The sequence below is a fragment of the Apteryx rowi genome, unplaced genomic scaffold, assembly GCF_003343035.1.
Source record: "Apteryx rowi isolate R43461 unplaced genomic scaffold, aptRow1 scaffold_47, whole genome shotgun sequence".
In the NCBI taxonomy this organism is placed as follows: Eukaryota; Metazoa; Chordata; class Aves; order Apterygiformes; family Apterygidae; genus Apteryx; species Apteryx rowi.
In genome coordinates this window covers 3,540,322-3,564,842 of record NW_020450727.1, presented here as the reverse complement: position 1 = coordinate 3,564,842, position 24,521 = coordinate 3,540,322, and the positions used below count along the sequence as shown (strand labels likewise).

Genomic DNA, 24,521 nt, shown 5'->3' with positions numbered 1-24,521 from the left:
TAAAGGGCTGGGACTACAAACTGATTCTCAGTCTGTTGCAGCCTTTGGGTTTAGTTGTACCTTCAAGCACTGCTCATCATTGAAGTACTGAGTGGCCGATACAACAAAAGCCCCAGGAACAAGCAGCCGGTATTTCTCAGCAGCTGACCCCTGTCCGGAAGGCAGAATTTACTGCCTGTCTTCCAGTGCAGATCCCACCGTGAGCACACGGCAGCAACTGTTTTGTAGCAAGTCACGGCAAACCAGTCTGCCACTCTCAGCTACAGTCATCTGTGTAGAGTAATGGCAGGCAGCAATTACTGCATTAATCATATCAAAGTAATTACATCTAAACGTGGGATACCAACACAGTTATTGAAACATGGGGTGATTCTTATCTCTTGCAATTGTTGCACTTCACTTGGTGTTGAAAGCACTGCCTCCCACACAGATCCATTACTTAGAGGAGCAAAATCATTAGACATCCTGGCCAAGATTTACAGCACAGGGAGAGCTACAGCAGTGCTCTACCTCCAGCTACTGCAAGTGCCTTGACTATAAAAATGAGTATTGCTATTAAAGCCATCTCCACATTTACCAGTGTTTTTTTTTTTTTTTCCTACAAATTTATGAAGAGTGGAGAATAGTTTCAAGGCAATTTTTAAAGCATGGTGGAAATAAGTATTCACTTATCACACTAGCTGACTTGTTTAGGAAAGAAAGAAAATAAAAATTAGCGGCTTACCTGTTACATTATTAAGCAGAACTTTTTAAAAAACCATGCCYGTGCTGCAAACCACCCCCACCTCATTCCACATTTTCTAGAAGCTTACTGCATTAAGATCAAATGTAGTCTTATCAAATTTTTAGCATAGTTAACCTCCCCCCCCCACAGAATTTTGTCAGTATTGTCATTTAACCAAAATGTAATTAAAAAAAAAAAGCCCAACTCAGAATTTCTCCTTCACATCTCAGCTTCCAATTCACCCTACAGCAAGTCAAAACACTTTCTGATTCAACAATAACTTTTGTAGTGACATAATATTGTTCAGCAGTTACGATGGTTTTATTTCATGATCAATAAATAGAATATAAATGACAAGGGAAAACAGCCTTTATTTCAACAGTTTCTCATCAGTAGCAAGAACATAAAAAAAAGAAGAAAATGGAGCAAAGAAATTTATTTTTATTTAGGAATGCTTTCCTTAACTTTGGAGACGGAGTCCGTCTCTTGTCTTAAACTTCAAAATACTTTCAACCAATTTGTTAGAATTTTAAGATAGATTAAATCATGAGTATAAATTAGCTCCCAGTTTAAAAATATTATGTAAAGTGCTCCTATCAGGATTTGTTCAGCTCAAGGAATGATTTTTATTTAAGCATTTTAAACATCAATATTTTAGTTGAGCAGACACAGTAATCAGATAAATAAAATTTCAAACATCAGTACAAACTTCATATACAAAACCTTTTCCGAATTCTTCTGAAAAGTGGTCTTCAGMTGATAAAAATAAATTCTACTAATTGCCCTGGAAACCAGATGGGTGTAACCAGGATCCAGTCCTTGGATAACATCTTTCCTGTGGTGAGATTTAGTTCCTATCTTCCTTTCAGACTCATCCATGAGAGTACATATATTGCTAGGTAGATATGTGGCTATATAGATGCATACAAAAAAAGTCTTTCAAAGGACCTGTCAGAAATCTCAGCTCCATATTTTTAGTTATGGAAACTGATACATGGATCCAGTTTTAACAAAACACACACATGAAGTACATCATTTCCGGAAGCGTTTAAATAATGGGTGGACATGTTTATTTGTTGATGCCTTACTCCGGGAAGAGTGGTATTCCATGTAAACCGTATCATCTGCTCCTGACATAGAGCTCATTGTGCCCACACGACGGGACACCTGTAGCAAGGGAAAAAAAAAAAAAAAAGACTAAAACCCCCACATACTTAAGATTAAATAGATAACACTTCAACCTACTGACCCCACTAGTTAGAGAGCAGCACTATTCACTTACTGACCTCAGTGCCAGAAGTTTTGGACATTTCTTAAAATTTTCTGCAAAGAAACTCACTGCCTCCCACTCACCCTAAGTATACATAATTATGTAAATTTTAACATGAAAAGTTATCTTGGACTGGGAATTCCTAATGCATTTCACCACAATGCCATTTAGCTAAAAATCAACTATAGAAGATTTACTTCATTGTAGCATTCTTTTAACTTATGTATTATCAAATATTTAAGGCTTTTTTTTTTAATCTGTTGCTGAAAATATCGAACCACTACCTGCASTAATGCTACTTTTCTTGAATATGAACAAAAGTGGCCTGCCATCTTCTACCCTCAGGGCATGAGATGATTCAAGGAGCACAATACCACCAAAAAGCATGTGCCCTGACATATGTGTATCTTTAAAATGTTTTTAAATATCYTCCTTGCTTGTGAAAGTCTCTCTTCCAGTATTTCATACAGATCCTATGGCATCAATGGTGGCATGACACTTAGACAGAATTGAGAGGGGAATGATCCAGTTCTGTACCATTTACAGTCATCCTTTTCAAAGCATTCTTTATTACCTGAGCTGACTTTGAACCATATTCTCCAGCTACTACTTCCTCCTCAGCATCTAGGTCAGATGCTTGCAGGACTTTCTGGAGAAGCTGCTGCTGTTCTTCTTTGGATGAAAATGAAAGTTCTTCTTCTTCCATGCCTGCAAGCTTTGTTATCACCTAGGAAACACAGTGCAGTACAAAATGGTTTTTTTTCCCCCCTTCTAAGCATTCTACATAGCTGTCCAAAAGCAAGACAAGGACTCCTGATCCCACAACCTTCTTGTAACTGTCTTGAGCTTTTAATTAGCAGTTTGAACAGCTCAGCACTACACAGCACAGATATACAGCGCATAACACATTGCTGAATGTGCAGTGGGCTCTAATTTGTGTCTAGTTTAAGATCTACTATTTTATATTCCATTAAAATGATCCATTAGCTTTCCAGAAACTGGGAATTTTAGCATGAACATTGATGAATATGGGCAAAGCAGCCTAACAAATTCTGAGGTGTATGATCAGTGGTTGAAAGAGTAACAATGCAGCAACCTGCAACAAAGCATCAGCAACAGAGCAAAAGGACTCTTCATCTTGTGCCTACGCACACAAAGATAACTAAGCTGTTATTTTACTTCTCTTTCAAGCTCTTGGTAATTCATTAGATAACCACGGACGCATGGCACACGCCATCTACTGGCAGTAAAGTGCTATATATTCCATTAGTTGAAAGTTCTTTCCTGAAGACTTGAAAAGCTCTCATGTTTCTGTTACAATGCAACAGGCAACTTGCTTTCTTAATTACAGGTATTCCACACACTCCACAAGAAGTTTTCCTGTACTTAATACATTCTACTAAAACCCTTAAAAGAAAAAAACAAACAAACAAACAAAAACATCATCAGTGTTTGGCTATCCAAAGCATTAATTTGAGGATCATCCCRGCAGAAAAGCACTAAATTTTTTAGTTCTTTGCCTTTTATCGAAATATCATGCCTTTCTTCAAAATATCAGCCTTCCTTTTCTTCTCCCTCCCTTCCCATTCTTACAGCTGGTCAGAAAAAAAGAAAATGAGCACATATGCTTATTCATGAGAATCTTAACTGAAATTTGATTTCCCACAATGTTTCTAACTAGAAGAGGTTTTTASATAGACTAATTCAACCATTTCCCTTGATTATTTACCATTCCTTCTCCTCATCCTCCTTTTTCAGTTTATTTCAAGTCAACAGAATTAGAAATTAGTCATTTCAGCAATCGGGGCTGGGTCTGATTACAAAGACTAAGGAAGAAATATAAATGCAACTTAAAGCACAAGTGTACACTAGACAAAGTACAGTTTTTGAAAAACAGACAGACAATGAAACACTAGAGCAACTTAGTGATGTTGTGGGTGGTTCTCAAAGGCAATTTTAAAAACAAAAATGGGCGTCTTTCTGAGAAGTGTCCTAGCATTAAGAATCCATTCAGGGAAGCAACCTGTCCTATTACATAGGCTAAATGAACAGTACGGTTGGTCCCCTCTTCTAATTTATTAAGAACAGCATGTGCTATGATCATCTCAAAACTAAAGAAAAAGGAATCATGGGATGCAATTTTAAATTGCACTAGCCTGTCAGGTGTGGCAGCAGAGAAAAGCTAACATGATTCGTGGAACAGAAAGAACTTCCACTGCCTCATAATTTTTTTAAGCTGTTCAACAGATGTCAAGTTCAAAATGACCCCCGATTCCTTTAGTGAATTCTTCTGCTATTTAAGATTTAATATATCCCACATTCATTCTCTAAATAAATACACAAAGCAGTATATAACTAAACATTGGTTAGCTAACCAAAAAAATTAAATAATTAGACTCCAAGCAGTAAATTGTGATGACAAAGGTCCTATTTAAGAAGCAAAGACAAAATACATGATGTAGCAAACAAGTATTATTCCAGTCCTTCAGTCTTTTTTTTTTTTTTTGCTAAAAGGCAGAGAATGGAGTTAAGAGATAACAGGAAGAAAACAAGCCCTAGAAGAACAGTGCAGAATGTTACCTTTATATGGGAGTATTGAATTTTTAGTAAAGTTAGGCATTAGAAACAAATATTCTGAAGGAGAGGACATAAGCACTGAAATAATTACCTAAAGATGAAGTCAAGTCTCCATATTTGGAAGAATAAAAAGGCAAACATCTGTCAGGAATGACATACATATAGCTGATCCTGCCTTAGAATGAAGCAACACACTAGATGGTCTCTTAAAAGCTCCTTCCAGCCCTATTTTTCTTTGATGGCAGCTATGACTAAGGCTTAAAAGACTGGCAAACAAAAGAAAATAGATACTCTCACATTTTGTTCCTAAGCTTCAAGTAAAGGACATTCCAGGACTGGTCAGCTTAGGTGTTACTCCAGACACTCAGCTGTCACTTGCACTGCTTTTTGTTTCAATACAATGACAAAATGCCTCGGACTAGGTCTTTGCAAAATCAAACAGCTCTATTTTAACCTCTTAATTAGTTCTATAATCCAAAGCACTCAAATATAAGTAAAGGGATTTCTCTAATCTTTTTGGCTATAGCCACATTGATGTGTTTGTTGTAGTTAGCTGCAGATTAGTACTGATCTATAGTGTTGTCAAAATACATTTGCTACAAAGAAAAACAAGGCTTTTAAAAACTATAAACACTACGACATGACTGTTTCAGTGTGAGAACCTCCTCTCTAAAGCTCTCTTTAATGTGCCACTGTTTACAGAGCAGTTATTTACTTCAGAGAGATTTTATCCCTGGGGACAGCCACTGTTGCAGGTATGCCTCAGGAGCAAAAGCCCTTAAATAATGAGGCTCAGTTGGAAGCCACTTGTCCTTGCACCTTTTTGATATCCTCTTGCTCTATCCCTTCTGCGAATGAAGGAAGATGGTGACTGCCAGCCCTGCAGTTCATTTGCCAGCTCAGAACAAAAGTTATATGTGACTGAAAAAGCATGCAAGAAAGTACTTTATGTGGCCCACCAAGCTTTGGTAATCTATTAGATATCATATGATGGTCTTCAAAATTGTCATAAAAATGAGGCCTACGTGTACACACACACTTAGTCCCATGCAAACAGCAGGCTTCTGTCAATACCATAAGATTAAGCTTACTCYCTACAGACAGGTATAAGCACCCCACCTTTTATTAACCCCACCTATTATTAACAGTATCTCTTACCAAGAATGCTTCTAACTAGAGCAGTAAAACTGCGGTTTTGTAAAACAATGATTTACCTAAAAGCAAGATTTGTTTATGATGACATTCCCTTGCCTCTAGCCACCAAGCAGTTGAAGATATAGGATTGTCCATGGATTAAGAGAAAAAAAAATCAGGTAAGTCTTGAAATCTATAAAGTAGAGGAGCACTGCTTTAGTGGAATGAGATTTTATGTTTGGAGGAAGATGACATATACAGAGATACATAACAGGCGAATGATATACAATGGGTGATAAACTTTCAAGGTTTCCTTGAAAGAAAGCGCTAATGCCCCCTGGTTGCAGCAGCTTGTTTTGAAGACAGACAGTCCTCTAAAGAGGTTTTAGCAAGGCCCCAAAAGGCACTAAACAGTGAATTTTCTTTCGGAAAGAAAACTGCAAAGACCAATCACTTTGGTTAAATGAAAGTTTATTTACAGGTTGGTATGAGATCTCAGCATCACTGTATCCACAAGAGGACGCCATGGAGTTTGTTGACTCTCCTAGCCAATAAAATGGCAATCAAGACAACAGTCTTGGAAATCAGATGATTTGAAAAGCATTCTTAAAGGTCATAGCACGTGAAGAAACAATGCTAAGAAACTTTCTGCAAAATGAAATTTCAAATTGGTTTACAAGGTGTAAACTTTCTAAAAAAACAAGTAAGAGGAAACTACGTATGTCTGGAGACAGCAGATGAGATAACATTAAATCCTTTGCAAAAGGGACTTTAGGAGAAACTTCTAAGTTACAAGTCACAGCTCTTTATGCTGTCATGATAATCTCTATTTTGATGACTACATTTTATTTGTGGGAAGATTTCTACTCTGCAGTAAGAGTCTTTTCCTACAGTAAATTCTGTCATTTCTTAACCAATTAACATTCAATCTCGTGATTCTGGATTTGGGTGATGCGTTTCGTATCATGCAGAGAAAATTACAAGAGCAAGGTCAAACTCTTAGTGGAGGCTAAATAAGCATAGTCTGAAGAGCTTCATTAGCCCGAACAGCTTCAGCTAACACAGCCATCAGTATCAATGTGGCTGCATCCTGACTAATTTTCTGCAGCACTGCAGGCTTTGGACAGCACTGTGAAAACAGTGCACGAGATCAGTGTGTGACAAAGGCAATCCCAGGTAGATATTTCTTTGGGAACGGACACCTAACTTTTTGATTTCCAGAGCTGGATGCATGAATTTAAGATGGATGAATCCTACCTGTTGTATGTTCTCTTTAGTCACAAGCAAATAGATTTTCTCCCAAAGTGAAATACGGGTATGAGACTGGAGTTCTTTGGAAACTATTTGTGACCTGTGATGTTTTGGAAGTTTTCTGACTCACCGCAGGCCTCTAAAGACGTGAACAGCTATCAACAACGCTTTTATGCACAATCAGTATGAGAACATATAGTAAGAGGCCTGCATGGACAGACAGTTGAAGAATATGAACATAAACCAACCATGCAAGTAAACTTCTGCTTTGCTCCCCAGCAGTTGCTTGGTTTCAAGCTGGAATACTTACCTTCCTAGAAGCTGTACTACTGCTATTTGTATCTATTCTCACAGTAATATAGGTGATAAAACAGTCCTGTCAGAACAGTTCTTGCCTGCAAGCATAAGCCTCATTAATACATTCCACAGCTGGAATTCTCAAATATTTGACCTACTACTAAAATAAGAAAATACAGAATTATATGCATAGGGCATAAACATAACAAATAGAAAGGACAAGTTACCTTGAAGCTATAACCTTGATCTACAAGAAATCGTTGTCGCTTGGTTGAATATGCCATTTCCTGAGTGTCTTGGGATACAAGAGAATAGAAAAAGGCATTGTATTCCTCTGCAACCATGCCTAGGAGACAAAGACACTGAGTGATTAGTTCCATCTGGAACCCTGAAACCAAGAAAAAAAACCAAAAAACTAAACAGTGAAAACAGGTGTTCAGATAACTTGTGTCTCTACAAAATCAATTTGCATAGTTTATTTTAAAGATGAGCTGCACCCACACCTTCATAAACTGACTGACAAAGCATGCAGCATGGAAATTCCTACTCTTGTTCTTAGTTACTTGAATGTGGGTGAGAGGAAGAACTCGAAAAGGAAATGTAGATTAACTCAGTTACACTAGTGCACTGAGCAGAACCTGCTTCTTTATTATGCTAAGCAAGGTAAAAGAAAAAACTCTTTAAAAGCCTATTATGTAAGAAAGTTACACAAAGATAGGGCAAGGATTGTAACAGAAGTCAAAAAAGTTCAACAGAAAAATACAAAGGCAGTTTTATCAATGTAGACTAGAATTTGCAGTGATTTTACATTAAAAAAGGTGAAACAAAGGTATTTAGCTAAGAACATGCCAGGCTGTCTATCATTTTCTACTTATGGTCCCCAATATCTAATACTCAAAAAACACTGGGTTCTCCTTTAGAACCCAAGGTCTCTCCAAGAGTTTGTTAGTTCACTAATGCAGGTTTTGTATGCATTCACAAATAAAGCCTCAGCTGTAAGAAGCACAAACTGCACACAGAAAAAGCATATGCAAATCTTAAGTAGAAAGGATTTTAAGAATCTTTTTTCTAAACAAAAGGATCCTTGGGTATGTTTTGCAAAAATGCAACTAGTTTGTGAAAACAAATCCCATTTTTAAAAGGAAATAATCTGCATGTATCAAAAATGTGCCTTCTAGAGACACATGCTTTCTAGAGTAATACTGTAATTTTTTTAAACAAGGATTTGATGTGGAGGAAATTATCAAGGAATGAAAAAGAAAAAGATGAATGAAAGACCTAAAGGTTCATTTTCCTTCATTTTCCTCTGAGAAATCAGAGATACAAAAACGATTTTTCTCTTATAAGAAATATTAAAAAACAAAATGGAATTCCCAAACCCTTTTAATAAGTAAAGCAAAGCAGCTTAGTCATTGCCTCCGAAAGTCAAAGTTGGCCAGAGAATGAACAAAGGCTTCTCTCTCCCTGCAAGTTCCTGTTTGGAGTAGTTACATGCTGTGTCCTCAGTATCCAGAGAAGCACAAAATGCATGTGCATGCATACTTTGCTTTTGGAAGTGTGGACTGGTTCCATAACCAGAATGTACCAGTACTATCCTCTGTGCAGATGAAATAAAGGCGCACATGGGGCTACCAGAATAGCATGACATGCTATCGGCAGCTCCTCTCAGTCTCCATGGTGTGTACCCATGCAAGAAAATAATCCCATCCCCAGTGCAGGTAATTCTTTGCCTCAGAAGGTAACAGCCAAGATGCTGTTACCAAATTTGCCTGCTTATTTAAGATGATGCGGTTTCTTTTATCTATGTTTCAGTATTCAACAATTTAAATTGAGTAATTATTTGAATGCTGTACGATGATACAAGACCCAGAGCCCAACAACCACCTCATTTACCTTTTTTGGCTCTCAGCACTCGTCCCAGCCTTTGAGCCTCCTGTCTTCGAGACCCACCATGGGACGAAATCTGAATCAGAACATTGGCTTCCGGCAGATCAAAGGATGTGTCGCCTACCTACAACAGAGGAGCAGCCTCTGAGCGATATACTATTTCTGCGTATCATAAACAAAGATTTAATAAAATGTATGCCTTTGAAAGCGGCAATAGAAAAATGCCAAATGCACAACTTGCACATATAATCTGCTCTTCAATAAAGTTCACTCTGAAGGTGGGTACAATGAGACACTGAACGCCCTCACTTACCTTGGAAATAAAAATAGTGTTGATTTTTGGATTGTGCTTGAAGTTCTGTAGAATTTGCATTCTCTCTCCTTGTGCAGTAGGACCATATATGTAAGGTCTAAAAGAACAGGACATATTCAAATTACATCAATTCAAGATTTCTCAATCATTTCTTGTTAGGTACTAGGATGCCATGGAAGGGAATGTAGTGTGCACTTAAACTGATATGAAAACAGAATAGATTTTGACAGAGCTTACAGTTTATCTTTAGCTTGTTTAGCTCTTTATGGCAGCTACCCAGTTGCTTGCAGAGCCGTTTGCAGCAACCCAGTCTGCCAGAAATAAATTCTGACAGTTATAAACGTTTTGCAATTAATGCGCACCCATGAAGCTGTACATCAACAGACTGAAGACATTTGCTATAATCCTACATGAAAGACTGAAGGCAGCTGTTAAAATAATTTTTTTTTTCCTCAAATCTACAGACCTAGCGCACTGACAGCTGCAATCTTTGCTTCCTATTTAAGCACTTAAAAACCCAAGCTTCTCTATTAATGATATTGAGTGTCACAAGCTGGCTGTTGAATATTCTTTTGGGAAAATTATTCCTGCTTTTGAAATTAACCTCTTGCCCCTCCTTATAACTTCTGGACCTACTGAAATGAGAATGAGGTCCCAAATGTTCTGTGGCCGTGAGCAGCCCAAGGTAGCATTTCATCTAGAGTTTACAACCTTTGACAATGAATAATCCTGACCACTTAATATATCAATCAGGAAGGCTCATTCATACAAACTTTCAGTCACCCACAGACTTCAGGAGTATCTTAGATTACTTTGCATTTTCCAAGACACACTCTAGAGCCTAGCTATCTTCTCCCTGCTTTAGCAGAGTTCAAGAAGGCTACAAACTGCAAAGCCTGCATTGAAACATGAGAGAAGCACGCAGGCGTGCATAGCCACTGCTTTTCAATCTGTTACATTTCTTTTCCAAATGCTTGTTAACAATCATCTCCAAATAACAGGAAAAAAATTTTACAATTTATATTAGAATTATTCACACTTCCGTTTATTATTTCTAACACAAGGAACAGCCTCAAAAGCTTCATTTAAATTTTAACATTGCACATACCATGGGTGGTAACTGAACATAAACATGCAGTGCATAGTACTAAGATTTTTTGGATTCATCAGCTTGATTCCTGTGTTGGCTCCTGCTTTTTTTTTTTTTTAACAAAAAACTTTATTGTAGTTTTTATACTACCAAGAAATCATAGTCACCACTAATCTAATTTTTTTATTTAGTGCGTTTAACCAGCAGATTGTTTCAAACCACAGCTAAAAAAGCAAAAGTGGCAAATGAGTCAACTCCCAAACAATACCATTACTGTTCAATTAGTGGCGTTCAGCAATGAGGGTTTTTAAGCCCTGTCATTTCATATCTAAATTGTGATGACTTTAATCCCCATCAAGACTGAAGTGCAAGATATCCCACTGAAACTAAAGCATCTATGAGCCTGCTGTTTCTTAAAGCCTCAAAGAAGGGTTGTCAAATACATGCGTTCTTAATTAAACACAGAATAACCCAAAACTCCTGGCTGTCAATCCTCCCTTTTAACCCCCATTGCCCTACTTGACAATGATTCATTAACGCATATCCAAGTACTTTCCTGATCCAGAACCTAGAACATCCAATGTTAGCTTCATTTTTTTTTTCAAATTACCCCTGTGAAAAGATGTTGGAGGGATCTGCAAAGATCCCTCTCCCAACAACAGACAAAATTAACTGCCAAAGACATAGTCCTTCAAAACAGTGATTTAAATACATTAATAACACCACTAATAGGCAAAGAACAGCCATCACATGAGCTATATTACCCTGGATGACAGACTCATGGCAAAGAGCAAGGGCTGGCTAAGCAAACTTGAATTCCGTGGCCCTGAAGTTAAAGTAATTCCTGTCATGTGCATGGTCTTTCCCTTCCAGTACCAAGGCAAAGGGGGGGATTAAGGAACAAGCAGGTGCAAAGGCAGCCAGGCAATGGCCACCTGCGCCTCGGGAGGGGAGCCCACCTACCCTACACACTTCTCCCTCCTCCGCTGAGCTAGCGCAGGCCACGCAGACAGGCTTGGGTACTACCACAAGACCCACAGGACTGCTCTCTCCTGCTTAAACTTATCATTCCTGTCCCACCCAAACCAACTGTTCACTTTGTTTATGCCTAAAGCCAACTTTGAACATGCTCGTAGCAAACTATGATTAGAAAATTCTCTGTTTAAAAGAAATAATCCCTTACATTTACCTAGCACTGTAACCCTCCTTTCTTTCCAACGCTGACAGTTGTATAACCTGCTCCACAAACGATGTGAGGAAAGGAGAATTCACTCAAGAACATGAAAAGCAAACAGTAAATACTTCTTCAACTGGTTTTCCTACCACGCATTTCTGCAGTATCTTCCCCCAGTTAACAACTGTTCTGCTACTTAGGAAGCAAGCATCCCCTCCCAGCATTTATCTTTATTCAAAGGCCTTTTCAGTGGAGCACTGAACAAAACTAACTACATTCCAGAAGCATCATTACAGCTAATCTCTGTCCAGACAGATTTAAAAAATGAAGAAAGAGACCACAGGTGCTGGAATTCATCCAGCACTATTAATTCTGCTTCTTATTAGATGTCACAGCAAGCCAGCACAAGATGGCTACTAAACTACATTCAAAACTCACTGCAAATTTTGGAAAGYGTAAGGAGATTTGTTTCTGATTTTGCTCAGAAGTTCTGCTGAAATTTCTGGACATGAAATCATACAGTCAAAATGCCTCACAGCTTCCCACAGGAGACATTATTTGGGCTTGTCACAGAAAGGCTAAGGCCAGCTTCTCTGCTCATTTTCCCCAGGAAAGATCTTGAAAGATCCAGAGGATTCTTATTTCAGAAATCTTCCCCTCACAGAGACAGGAGAGCCTACAGTCTCTTATAAGAATAGTCCTGGTAACCTTTTTAAAAGGTTTGCCACTTGTTTTACCACTGGCCTTTAATAACAACAAAATGGACTGAGGAATACTAACAGTCCTCCACAGAAATCTTGGATTAAAACCCCTCTGAGGCATCTACTAAACAAAGATTCTTCTGAAACAGTTTTACACAGAATAATGTTGCAATGCCAGTAAAATTGATCCAAAAACATCCTCTCAAGTTCTTTTTTATATAGGAAGTATTGGAGTTAAATCAGTGTATTGTAAAAAATCTCTAAGGGATACTGAAATCTGAGAAATTACGCGGTAATTTTCTAGGAAGGAGGAAAAGGATAGTGCCATCTTTGGCTGTTAACACTTACTTCCCAAGCCTGATTGCATACTCCTTCAGTGCAAACACRTTGTCAGCAAATACGATGATTTTGTCATTCCGTCGCTCATGAAACTTAATCAGAAACTGGCAGGCTCTGAATTTATTTGGGTTCATGGTATACAGCAGTATCCGCTTCTTTGTTTTGATAGCTACGTACTCTCTATAAAATTCAGGTGACATTGGGCACCAAACCTAGAATTAAAAAACCCACACACATACAGAGTGACCCACAGTTATTTAATTAATTTTATTCCAGTGAGAAATTAAGACACTGGGGATGATAATGCATTATAACTTTCTCTACAGCACAGGCAACAAATTTTAAGACAGTATTTGCTATACTAAGGTGAAGGCTACTAATTAATCTAGTCTCCAGCACTGTCAAACTCTTTTTGACCTCATTAATATTTTGCCCTTCCAAAATTCTGTAGCAGAGAGATCCTCAACAGGAATAAGCACTGGGACTGGAATAGGATTGGAAAATTTTTCCTTGATGTTTCATGCCTAATAATTTCACTGAATGCTATTATTTCTTACAGAGCAAGAATTAAGGGCATAAGCTTTCTTCCATATATTCTCCCTCTCCCACTAGACAGGGCCTTTTCCATAAAAATTAATTTTCAGCCATATTCTGAAAATTCGAATCAGAGATACATTTAGTTTTCATTATTGAACCTATTTACCAATCCTTTTTTCATCCGCAGCAGGGTGAACTTTATTTTAATCCTTATTGACTCGACAACTTTTAAAACATTAGAATTGACTAGAAGTTTTCAATGGCTTTCCCTACACATAATGATTTTATTATATAAATAAATTTCACAGTACTGCACAAGTCTGTTTCTGAGGTATCTTACTTTTCTACTGTAGCATGCAAGTAGAAGAAAAGTTTACACAAATGCAATGACACTATCTATAACGCACAATTTAGAACACATTTATTCTGCGGATCATAGGTTTTCCATTATATCCATCACACACTACAAGTTAATGGAATACTGCACCGAAATGCCTATTTCGTAACCATTGTTCAGCTAAGGAAGTTAACAAAAGATCTGTTCAGAAATTAACGATTTACCAATTTACATGAGTTTATTTAACAACCTGATTTGTTCTGTACTGTTAGGAACTTTTTTTTAGGCTTTTTTTTAGCACTTGACTACAGTAACAATAGATTTATGCATTGAATAGGGTCCACTGTTATTGTATGCTATCTATATGAAAGATTTAAAGTTTTTAAATCAGGAGAGAATATTTCAAGGTGAGAATGAGATATGAGTACTGAACATGTCACGGTAGAAAAATAATTTGTCTGTTGCTCAGTGCCTCAGACTATATTGGGTATTGAATACATTTTGCCTTGTTTTTACATTCTGTTCCAGATTTGGAAATGTATACAATTATATTTCCCTCCCCAACAATCTTTTTCATTTTTATATTCTGCAAGACACTCTCCAAGTCAAGAACTTAGTATGGCATCTACAAATGGGATTATGGGTAAATTACAAACTTCTGAAAATAGAGCTAATGAAAAACACCAGAATCATTAGACATGCAAAAATCAATTAGCATTTATTTTAACCAGCTATTTACATAACTCTTCTGCTTGTTCTCTTTTGGAGCAATGAAAGAGTAGTACCTGCAATGAACATCACCTGACTTACCACACAGCAGCACTGCCCTCTTTTGCTACTCAGAAAGAACTTCACTTAAAGAGTAAACTTGAGGTCTTACTTGGCTATGATAAATAAGGCAAGTTGAGAAAAGACACTACTTCGCAACAACATGCCAAGAAAATCCAAACAAATATGCAGTGCAGCTGTGCATATATTAGACTTATCATTTCTCAGCCATCAACATTGGGGGTTTTTGGGTTTCTTTGCTTTCAGTAGTAGCTCAGAATATTATTTCAACAAAAAAAAATTGTCCTAAAGAATATAAATTTACAAAATCTGCAAATCACTCAAAAGAAAGGTACTCCATGCTTAGCTTTTGAATGTCTACAAGGCGGTTTTAGAGGTTGAGAAGAATTATGCTTCTGAGATGGAATCATCTGAAGTGCCTAAGCACAGTGAAATTCATAATCGCAGACTGATTACTCTCCCTTCAACCTGGTTACTTTCCAGATGCTCTATATTTACATTCTATTACTTAAAAAAAGTATTTTTTACAACCCCTGTTTTGCACAAAATTCCAAAGGAGAACAACTGACTCATGCAAGAGAAAGCAGCAGAAACACATTAATAAAAGTCAGTTTGGTTTACTTTGCCATTACTATGATTGACTGGTTATAGTATTAACCTTGGGTATTATTTCTAAGAAATATGTATATAATAAAATTGTTTTTATAAATTGTCTCTAATATGTACTGTAGCTGCAGTACTTGCATCACAGCTAGTAGGACAATTCTCATAATAATCTCTACACTTTAATAGGCAGGAGACTGGAAATTCAATCCACTTGTGGATTTTAAAGAAAAGCTATTTTATTTCATAAGGAAGACTCCCCTGACTCTACAGTATGGGTATGAAAAGAAACAACTGTGATGACTGTTTCCTACCAAATCATGTTTTGTTATTCAAGAGGAAATCAAAGTAAAAGTAAGGCTTTTTAAAATCTGGGACAACCCATTCAGCAGTAACAAACAGATCACAGTATCCATAGAACAACAAAAGCCATACGTCCCTTTACAATGAATTTTATTCATCCAATGAAAGGGGTGATTTGCCTATATTTCAGTTATAAGCCATTAAGTGTTTGATAATTGTCAGGGGTGACCAGAAGAGGATAAACAGGAATTAATTCTGCACCTTCTCTTCCAATACCAGAGCTGGGGAGCATTAAATGAAAAACAGTAGCAAAAGACAGGTTTAAAAAAAAATAAAAGTAAAAAGCATAAGACCCTTATCTTCTGAAACTCTGCCATAGGAAGCTGTAGCTGTTAAAACTTCACTTCCATTCAATAGCAGACTGGACAAGTTCATGAAAAAATAAACCCACTGAGGATTACTAAATACACAGAAATCGCATGTAGCTCAGGAAGTCCTCTAGTCACAGATGACTGCAGGCTTGGAGAGTAATCAGGAGAAGTATCAGATATGCTTGCCCTGTATTTATACTCTTCCCTAAGCATCTTACTTGATGATTCTCAGAGATAATAGGTTAAGTTAGACAGACCTTTAGTCTGACCCAGAAAGGTTGCTTTAATGTTCTAATGTGCCTCTGTGACAAGATTTCCACTTATCTGGTATCAGATTTTAATCTTACCCATTTTCTTGGGAGAACAGAGGTCACACGCCATCACATTGGACAAATACAGTGAGATCCAGTTTCATGTTTTCAATTTTCATTTTCATGCATTTGGGCTTGAAACAAAGTATTTGTTTTCTTATTATTTTATTTTTTTTTTTTTTAGCTTTGGACTATTTTTATTTCAATAATTGGAAAAAATTTCCTTAATAAACTAAAGACTGTCTACCAGCTGAAGTCTTTAGAAATCAGCTTTGAGCACACCACCTGATGTTATGCTCCAGTAAATATAAAGTCATATGGGTACTTTTTTTCCCCCACAGTTTTATAGCTCTTCCTGTAAAGAAAAAAAAATTATAAGCAAACTAAATATACACTAATAGTAATAAAAAACAAAGCATCACCTCAGCACACTGCACTTTAGCAATGTAGCCACTGTTTTGCAGCTCCATCCAGTTGGCTTCATAGAGCTTTGGTCCAATCAGGAAGTTCAAGTCAACAATTTTATCATCTTCTCTGACCAGGGTAGCAGTCAGTCCCAGCTTACAGTGAGCTTGTACTATAGTGAGCACACGTCTGAACATTTTTGCTAAGAAAGACAAGACAGATTTTCTGTTTACTGTCATGAATGGATTTAGAAGGCAAATACCGGAATTAAAAAAAAATAAAAAAGTTTCATGAACTCCTAAACACAAAGCAAGCACAGCGTTAGGAAGTATTGCCCCCTTTCACACGCAATTCCAACTGATCTGCGTTACAGCAAAACTTCACACCAATCACGGGTTCAGTTTACACCTTCAATGCACTCTGCAAATCCCAGTAAACCTTCAGACATCTGCGTTATTTCCCCATTTCCCAACAACAAACCAATGTTCTCAGCTGTTATGACTTAGGTCACAGTACTTCTTAGGAATGACTACCATTTTAACAAAGTAGTTTATCAGCAAAGTCTACTTCTGAAAYCTATCATTTCTGTAGAGACCAAATTATATTCAAGTCAAACCATACCAATAAGGTACAAAAGCTAACAGAATCCTGAATGGTACTTTTTAACCAGGATTATTCCATTGAAACTTTAATACCACATTATTCCTTTCCAATAGTATGGATCTCAATTACATAGTAATTTCAAATACAACAGCTATTTCTGGACGGTAATGACTATAGCTAATCACAGTACTTTACGGAGTAGAAATAGATATGAAAACCTAGCCTACAATGTGACCACGTCTCAAGAGCAAAGAAGGCAGACCAACTCTCCTGTTCCAGGTGAGAGCAGTACCATCCACGCAGCAGACTTGTCTACAGTGAAATTAAATATAATTAAGGTATCTTAGAGCAGTTTATTAACCTAAAAAAAGGGGGAAGGTGCTTATATTTTACACTGCCGTTATTGAGACAGAATTATCTAATTTGAAGGTTTCAGGGAAACAATGGACAGCTAAACTGTAGCGTCAGAAAAAAAGCATTTTTAGAACATGGCCATTTATCTAAGTCTCAAAACTCGAAGTTTTGGATTAATACTACATTAAACATGAAAAAGACAGCATGAAAACAAACTTTAAAAAAGCAGAGTTACATTAACAATTGTATATATCATGAGGGGGTTGCACACTGCTTCCTTACCAGGGATAGTATGGACTTCATCAAGAATCATAAGGCCCCACTCTTGACTTTTAAGCCATTCCATTACTCTCTCTGCTTCCCAGGATCTTTTAGTCGTGTGTCCCAACATGGAGTACGTGCTAATAGCGAYAGAACAGCCAATGGGTTTGTCTTTGGCATCAGAAGTGAACCGACATATTTGGCTGTCATCGATGGTGGACCACATCTTGAACTGGGCCTTCCACTGCTCCACAGACACTGCGGAATTACCAAGTACCAGACACCGCTTGCGGACAGTACACGCAGCTGTCACTCCAACTAGAGACTTGCCAGCACCTGCAGAGGAAGAGGACTGATATTCATTAGTCATCCCATAAATATCAGGAGGAAAAAAAAAAAAAAAAAGAGGGAGTAAAAGAAAACAAAAAGACTGAGAGAGGATATGAAATCATAACAAAGAAAGCAAATTCTTCCTTGTTTCTTTTTTATAACAGTCTTAAAGAAACAGACAAGCTATTATATAAAACCAGCTTGATTGTCTACTAGCCACATTACTGTGCAAGTTCTCAGCAAAATCATTGTAAACATTGCTTTTGGCAGCTAGAAGCAATCATTTTAATGCTGTCTTCATTTCAAAACCAGGTAAGTTCTAGGTAGTTACGGAAAGCTCTTAGCAGCGGTCACATACTCCATTGCTCCTGTCAGCTATGTGCATTCCACCACGTAGCAATTCCTTACATTTTTCCATTCCTCCTTCACACTTCTTTCTTCTTACATCCCTTACACACTCTTTCAGGCACTCCCCATATCTCCTGTGTGCCCTCCCACCCACACCATGGGCACTGCCATGCAGTCTCCTTTTCTCTCCTTCTTCCACCATTCCCACGGGTTGTCTCAGTCCACACAATCCTGTTAAGTAGATCCTTGATAGCTCTACAAATCAGGTTCTCCCTCACCAGAGTGTCCCAGCCCACTCATTAAAAATAGACAGGACTCTACATGCTTGTACCTGGAACACTCCCTACTACTGTTTGAAATCTAAGTAGATGTAATATTCAGAAGTTACTTTATTACAGGCAAAGATGCACCATGTCTTGCATTGAACGTCTTGAATCATTTAGCCAAGAACAAAACAAAAGCCCCCAAAATTAAGTCAGCAACTTACCGCATGGCAAGACAATAACACCAGATCTAGCTCGCCCATTTCCAAACATCTTCCTTAGGCTTTTCTCTTGGTAGGGTCTGAGAACAGCTGTGGGTTTCAGATCTATATTAATATCAGGATTCACTGAATCATTTCTGAAATCATATTCTGCCAGCAAGGGGTATTCCAAATGGATACAACGCTTCTGAAGTTCTTCAATCATCTCCTAAAGAGGAGACAAACCTTCAGATGGCAAACTCTCCACAGCTGAACTATTTCTTTTAAATAACCACTTATTACAGAGTACCATGCAAAACTATATTAATTTTTTTTACACTCCTTAGGTCTGCAAGAGTTAAAGTTTATTCCAAGAACTTTAGTCATGACCACTCCTACCCCCCAAATATCTGAAATAACAGTCCATATTAAAAAGGGCTTTTTAGACAGATGGAAGAACATAACACATTAGCCTTGGATGTGTTCTTTATCTGGCAGCAAAACTACACCCTGAAGTCCTGCAAGAAAGAGCTTAGTAACAGAGACAAAAGATTCTGTATGTTACATAGAAAGAGCTAACAAAGTTGCACATCTGTTATCTGGGAAATCTTCATACCCTGGTAATGCAGTTATTTTACCACAATTACAGGTTGTCTTCAATCACCAAGATTTTTTTTTTTTAATAACCAAAATAGCTACTAGGTTCTTTCTTGTTTACTTTTGTTTTCCCCAGTAAAACTACATTAGAATCACTGAGTCCAAGAAACAAGAGGAAAAATTTTACGAAAGCTCTCCGAAGGTCTGATCAAGCCAGGACTGTGCTCTAACCTTCTCAAGGGATGAAAGCAGAACCACCAGAAGTTCCTTCTGCAAGTACGAATTGCAAAACAGAAGCAGAAAAAAACAGCTCTGGAACCAACAGGAGATTTGCCCTCCACTGAATTCTTACTCATCTTGCACACAGTAATGTTCAGTCCCATATGAAGGGGGACCTTCCTTAGCCTATGGAGCCTTTCTCTAGCCTTTAAGCTCTGCACCTTGCATGCAGGGAAGAAACAATATCCAGTTTACCTCCCTCTGTACTGAAAAGGAAAATCCTAAGATAATATTTTGGAAAGCAAAAAAGGAAAGACATTTTAATAACCCCAGTGAGCTCCTCCATCAAACAAATAGCCACGGTACTTTATATTTAGTCCTCATACTTATTTGCGAGTCGTGAGCATATCCCCCCACAGGTACAAATGCTAGGAGACTAACATAATCATACCTGCTTGACTTCAAAAGATACTGTCTGTGTTTCTTCCTCCTCCTCCTCATCTTTGTCCATCTGTTCATAAAACTCAAATAAATCAGCTGGGACATCTGGCTTATTCTGAGCATCTGTTCCTTGTGATGTTGATGGACCCAAGCCTCCTTCACTAGATTTGGAAATCTGAAATAGATGTACAGGAATCTTTACTGAAGTCTTCATTAGAGATTCCCCCTCCCCAACTAAAATGGGGCTCATTAATGAGGCACAGAACATTGCTGACAGAACAGAATGCAACTGCTGACATGACAAACATACAATAACCATTCCAAACTACTTAACAGCTTATCTAATGTTAATTCAAATCATTTTAAAACATGGCGAAGCATACCGCTGATTTACTCGTAAATGTCTCTGTAATGAGCTCTGTTTCTTCACCCTCAGCATTTCTCAGGCGACAGTCTCTAATAACATGGTCTTGCAGAAGCTGCTGAATGACATCAGGATGGGTACTTTCCACAAAATACCTAAATAGACAGAACAAAGGAAAAGATATACTTATGAACTAATCAACTGAGCAACTCACAGGAAGAATAGCGTGGATGTTTCAATTTATAGCTCTCCCAGAAGCACTCTCAAGTACCTCCCATCTTGGGGGTGGTAATTTAAAAACAAAGAAATTACGGTAATCAGAAATTTTAAAAGATGCTTCATACCAAAAGCAACATGTATTTTACTGTTATCAATCTTGTTCAGATTATCTGCTGTTAATATAATGTGAATAGGAAAACTCCAAAAGAACTGCCTAGACAGAGCTGAATAGGGCTCTCACATTACAGTCTTATTTGCGACAGGAGAAAATTTTTTTTGAGACTGAACTGAGTCTGTGAAAATTCTGGATGTGGTGTCCTGGCCACAAGACCAAAAGAGGGAAAAAAAAAAGTCAAAACACAAACCCTCTAAAAATTTATCTTTGAGTATCCTGAAATTTTTCTTTCCCTTAAGATTCACCAATAATGATGCTCATTTGAGAGCACAGTTAAAATGTGAGCCAAGGAAGACTTAAGTCTGAACTGGCATGGGGAAATTTTTTTTTTCTTAGAGATACCTAATAAGACAATAAAAGCCTGCTAACAATCCTAGCATTACTTTTAGGTTCAAAAAAGAAGCAGCACCAGCAGAGCATTAGATTATAGTCCTAGGGCTCAATCATGGCTGTCAGACAGAAAAGAACTTTATGAAGAAAAGAAAGGGAAGTAGAAAAAACACAGGAAAGTGTACGGAGATTTTAGTTTTCTGCTCTCTCCTTCCCTCTCCTCCCTCTCCCCCAAAAATCATAGGTTTAAATAAAACTGGTCAGCTCTAAACCAGTGGATCTCTCAAGATTCCTTCCAACATTATTATACATAAAACAGATCAGATTCAATCCACTAACAAGCAGATTTCACACAAACACTCAGCTCTTGTCAGTGCATTGGCTTGTCCTTCCTGAATAATGGATTACAAATAAAAACACATGAGACTGAAGGACAGCTACAGAAAAGCTTTCTAACCGAGGTTCTTGTAAATTTGAAAGGAATGAATGAAACAATTATCTGAAAACCTTAGGGAGGTATTACAAGTCCAAGCAATAAAGAAACAAGCTAGATCATCAAATTAGTATCCTACTTACAATAATGTAATGATAACTGCTAGCAGCTCAGGACAGTCAAACTGAATGCTTTGACTAATGTATTAAACGCTTGCAAACTGAGAATATGATCTTGCAGTAATACCTGTTGCACCACTCAACTGGGAGCTCTAAAACAGTTTTCAACTCAACAGCTACTGAGACCACAGTCAGAGTCATTTACGTACAGCGGTGCGTTTGTTTGGAAGACTTCCTCTTCCACGCTAATTAAGGAAGAAGCTGCTTACCTGTTATGTTTCAGTACCAGCTTTACCTTCCCATAGCTGACAGTACACAACTACAAACAAATAAGAACAATCATTAGGACTATGCAAAGGAGCGTTTCTAGGTTTGGGACCAGATGCTGCAACACGTTTCTGTTCTTTGTGGGAAAGGGTGACATAGTCAAATGTTTACTTGTAGTGTTATTAGGCTTATGGAACAAACCTACTTCAACAAATATTTTCAGAACATGCATATGTCATCTCACATCAGAGATCAGTCACAGACGTTCAGTTTTTATATCAAATTCCAATCTACTGCCAAGACTGCAAAAACACACTTGCAAGATAACGTAGGCTGTGTTTTATAGTGCACCAGCTACTCCAGGTAACTCCCCACATTCRTAATCTAAGGACTGTTTAAATATGAGGAAACTTACTCCACATGCATTTCCCCTGGCGTAAAGCATGCACACTAAGACTTTGTTTTAGGACTTTCATTTCAAGCTATAAACCACACACGGGCTACGTTATGAGAATATTATTTGTGCAACCGTATACTATAGATAAAGACAAAAAATAAAATAAAGTCTCCCTTCTCTTGAAACAGAGCGACAGGATAGAGTAAGACTGTGAAAGCAATGAGTGAGTAAAAACCAATGAAGAAGTAGCAGCAGACAAAATTCCAGTAATGGGCTTACCTTGATAAACTGAATTATTCCATCCGGGACACCAGTCTTGCTCAGTTTTTGTAAATACTCTGTGATGTCACTTGTTTGTAAGCCAACACTAACAGCAGCATAAAGCGAGTAAGCAGTCAGCTTGTATTCATGAATGTGTGTTGGTCTGCACACTGGCTCAGCAATAGCAACCAAAAAATCCTGTGCGTATTTGTAAACTGGAGAAAAGGCTTCCAGAAAGATATGGCCATCAGGAGCCTGTACATGGAAGAAAAAACATGCTGAAAGCACACCAGTGTTAGTTGAGAAAAACAAGGACTTTCCTGTAAAACAGCTGCTATAACATAGAATGACTCCACTATTTAGGTGGTAATACATCACCATGTATCAGAAAAGGGATGACCCTAACAATGAAATTACAACAACAAAAAAAAGAAATACAATTTTATAAAAAGACCCAAATTAAAGAAACCAAGAAACTAATAATGATTTAATATACATCTAATAAATTTCACTGCAGCAGTTTTTGCCCAACAGGGTGTTGAGATACTTAAAAAAACAAAACAAAAAAAACCCAGAAGACTTTATACAGAACTACAAAAACTAACACAAGACATAGAAGGAGATACAGGAATACAAAACTTTCACCTTCTGCAAGGGACCAGACATTGATTTGTCAGTGGCCTTTCTAGGACACTAATAAAAAAACCACATCCCAATTGATTAAGCTTTTCTAGATTGACATTTTAGGCTTTTTCTCCTTTTTTGTTTTAACAATAATAAAAAAGGAATGTTTTCCTGCTCCAGGCAGGAGCAAGTTTCCAAACCTCCCTTCCTCCCTGTTCCCCATTTTACTGGAAAAAACAGAGAAGGAAAGGTGCCAATTGTGTTTCACAGCACTCAATAACAGACACCCCGCAGAACTTGGCAGGCAGCTGCCTCTTCTAAATATGCTTTCACTACAGGCCAAATCTTGGACAGGTTTCTTGACTTCCCTTTTAAGGTAGAGAAAACAGATGGGACCAGATACAGGATATTAGGCCACACTGATTAACACTGTTTCATTCCAACATACAAACCCAGTTACCATGTCACTGCAATAATGCGTCCTACTTGCCTTTTTAACTCAGTTTCTTCTGGAATCCGTTTCATCTTCCTCCCAGAAACATCTAGCTAATGTACTCGTGCTTCATCTGAGATTGCCAGTACGCGAGCTTTCAGCTGGACTTTCTAAGCTACTTCCAGCTTTGGGCCGGTTCAGCTCTTGTGGAAGGCCTCACAAGCTGACTATCCCGACACACGCGCTGCGTGCATCTCGTTCACCCGCTCTGCTAGAATTGGAGCAAATCTTATTCTGACGGATTTACAAGGAAAACGCTAGCAGAAGAGCCTTCTCCCCCACCGCCCCTGCTTTCCCGAGGTCACTACTCGATCCCAGACAGCAGAGCGGGCTCTGCCAGCTCGGCGGTGCGCTCCCAGCTTCCTTGGCGAGAGGACGCGGCGGCCCCCGGCATTCTGCCAAGCCCTGCCTAGCCGGGGGGAAGGCTCACGGCACTGCGGCCCCTCACCGAGGCCTCGGCGCGTTCCGTCCCAGGCGAGCGCAGGCCGCAGCAAGCAGGCGCTTGTGCCCCTACCGGCCCCCCGGCCCCCCGCAGGCCGCTCCGCAGGGCCGCGGCCCGTACGCACCACCCAGAGGGGCCGCGAGGCGTGGTCGGCCTTCAGCGGCATCTGCAGCCGGTAATCCTTGGCGCCGTACTCGTCCACCCGCGCGCCGCTCTCCTCCACCTGCTTCCCGGCCGCCGAGGGCACCGCTTCCTGCGACTCTTTGCCGGGCGCGTCATCGTCCTCCTCGTCGTCCTCCTCGTAATGGCGCTTCTTGGACTTCTTCTTATCTGGGAACCGAGCGGGAGGGATGAGGAGGGGGGAGAGC

The 24,521-nt window shown here is 38.5% G+C and overlaps 3 protein-coding genes across 6 annotated transcripts in view; all 3 read right to left on the bottom strand.

Annotated features, from left to right (window-relative positions):
• Positions 1-264, bottom strand: part of LOC112972059 (cytochrome P450 27C1) — a 33,831-nt gene extending 33,567 nt beyond the window's left edge. For both annotated transcript variants that reach the window (XM_026078121.1, XM_026078122.1), the window contains exon 1: positions 61-264. The gene's annotated coding sequence lies outside the window, so the exon portion shown is untranslated. The remainder of the gene's footprint in view (positions 1-60) is intronic.
• A 759-nt stretch (positions 265-1,023) lies between these two features.
• Positions 1,024-24,478, bottom strand: ERCC3 (ERCC excision repair 3, TFIIH core complex helicase subunit). Of its 3 annotated transcripts, XM_026078018.1 has the most exons (14): positions 24,278-24,478; positions 22,613-22,849; positions 21,939-21,988; positions 20,413-20,548; positions 20,040-20,204; positions 18,797-19,001; positions 17,653-17,967; positions 16,431-16,615; positions 12,767-12,969; positions 9,454-9,550; positions 9,147-9,264; positions 7,481-7,599; positions 2,569-2,721; positions 1,024-1,891 (listed from the first exon to the last, which is right to left on the bottom strand). In XM_026078018.1, the coding sequence occupies exons 1-14, from the start codon at positions 24,317-24,319 to the stop codon at positions 1,757-1,759; spliced, it is 2,160 nt and encodes a 719-aa protein (XP_025933803.1). In that variant the 5' UTR covers positions 24,320-24,478; the 3' UTR covers positions 1,024-1,756. The 3 variants fall into 3 exon arrangements, with proteins under 3 accessions (XP_025933803.1, XP_025933806.1, XP_025933805.1); XM_026078021.1 differs by lacking the exons at positions 1,024-1,891; positions 2,569-2,721 and adding an exon at positions 2,739-3,401 and having other exon boundaries at positions 24,278-24,469; XM_026078020.1 differs by lacking the exons at positions 1,024-1,891; positions 2,569-2,721 and adding an exon at positions 3,409-7,351 and having other exon boundaries at positions 24,278-24,470.
• Positions 24,421-24,521, bottom strand: part of MAP3K2 (mitogen-activated protein kinase kinase kinase 2) — a 57,022-nt gene continuing 56,921 nt past the window's right edge. The window contains exon 17 of the mRNA XM_026078026.1: positions 24,421-24,483. Coding sequence (XP_025933811.1) covers position 24,483 — 1 coding nt within the window. The 3' untranslated portion in view covers positions 24,421-24,482. The remainder of the gene's footprint in view (positions 24,484-24,521) is intronic.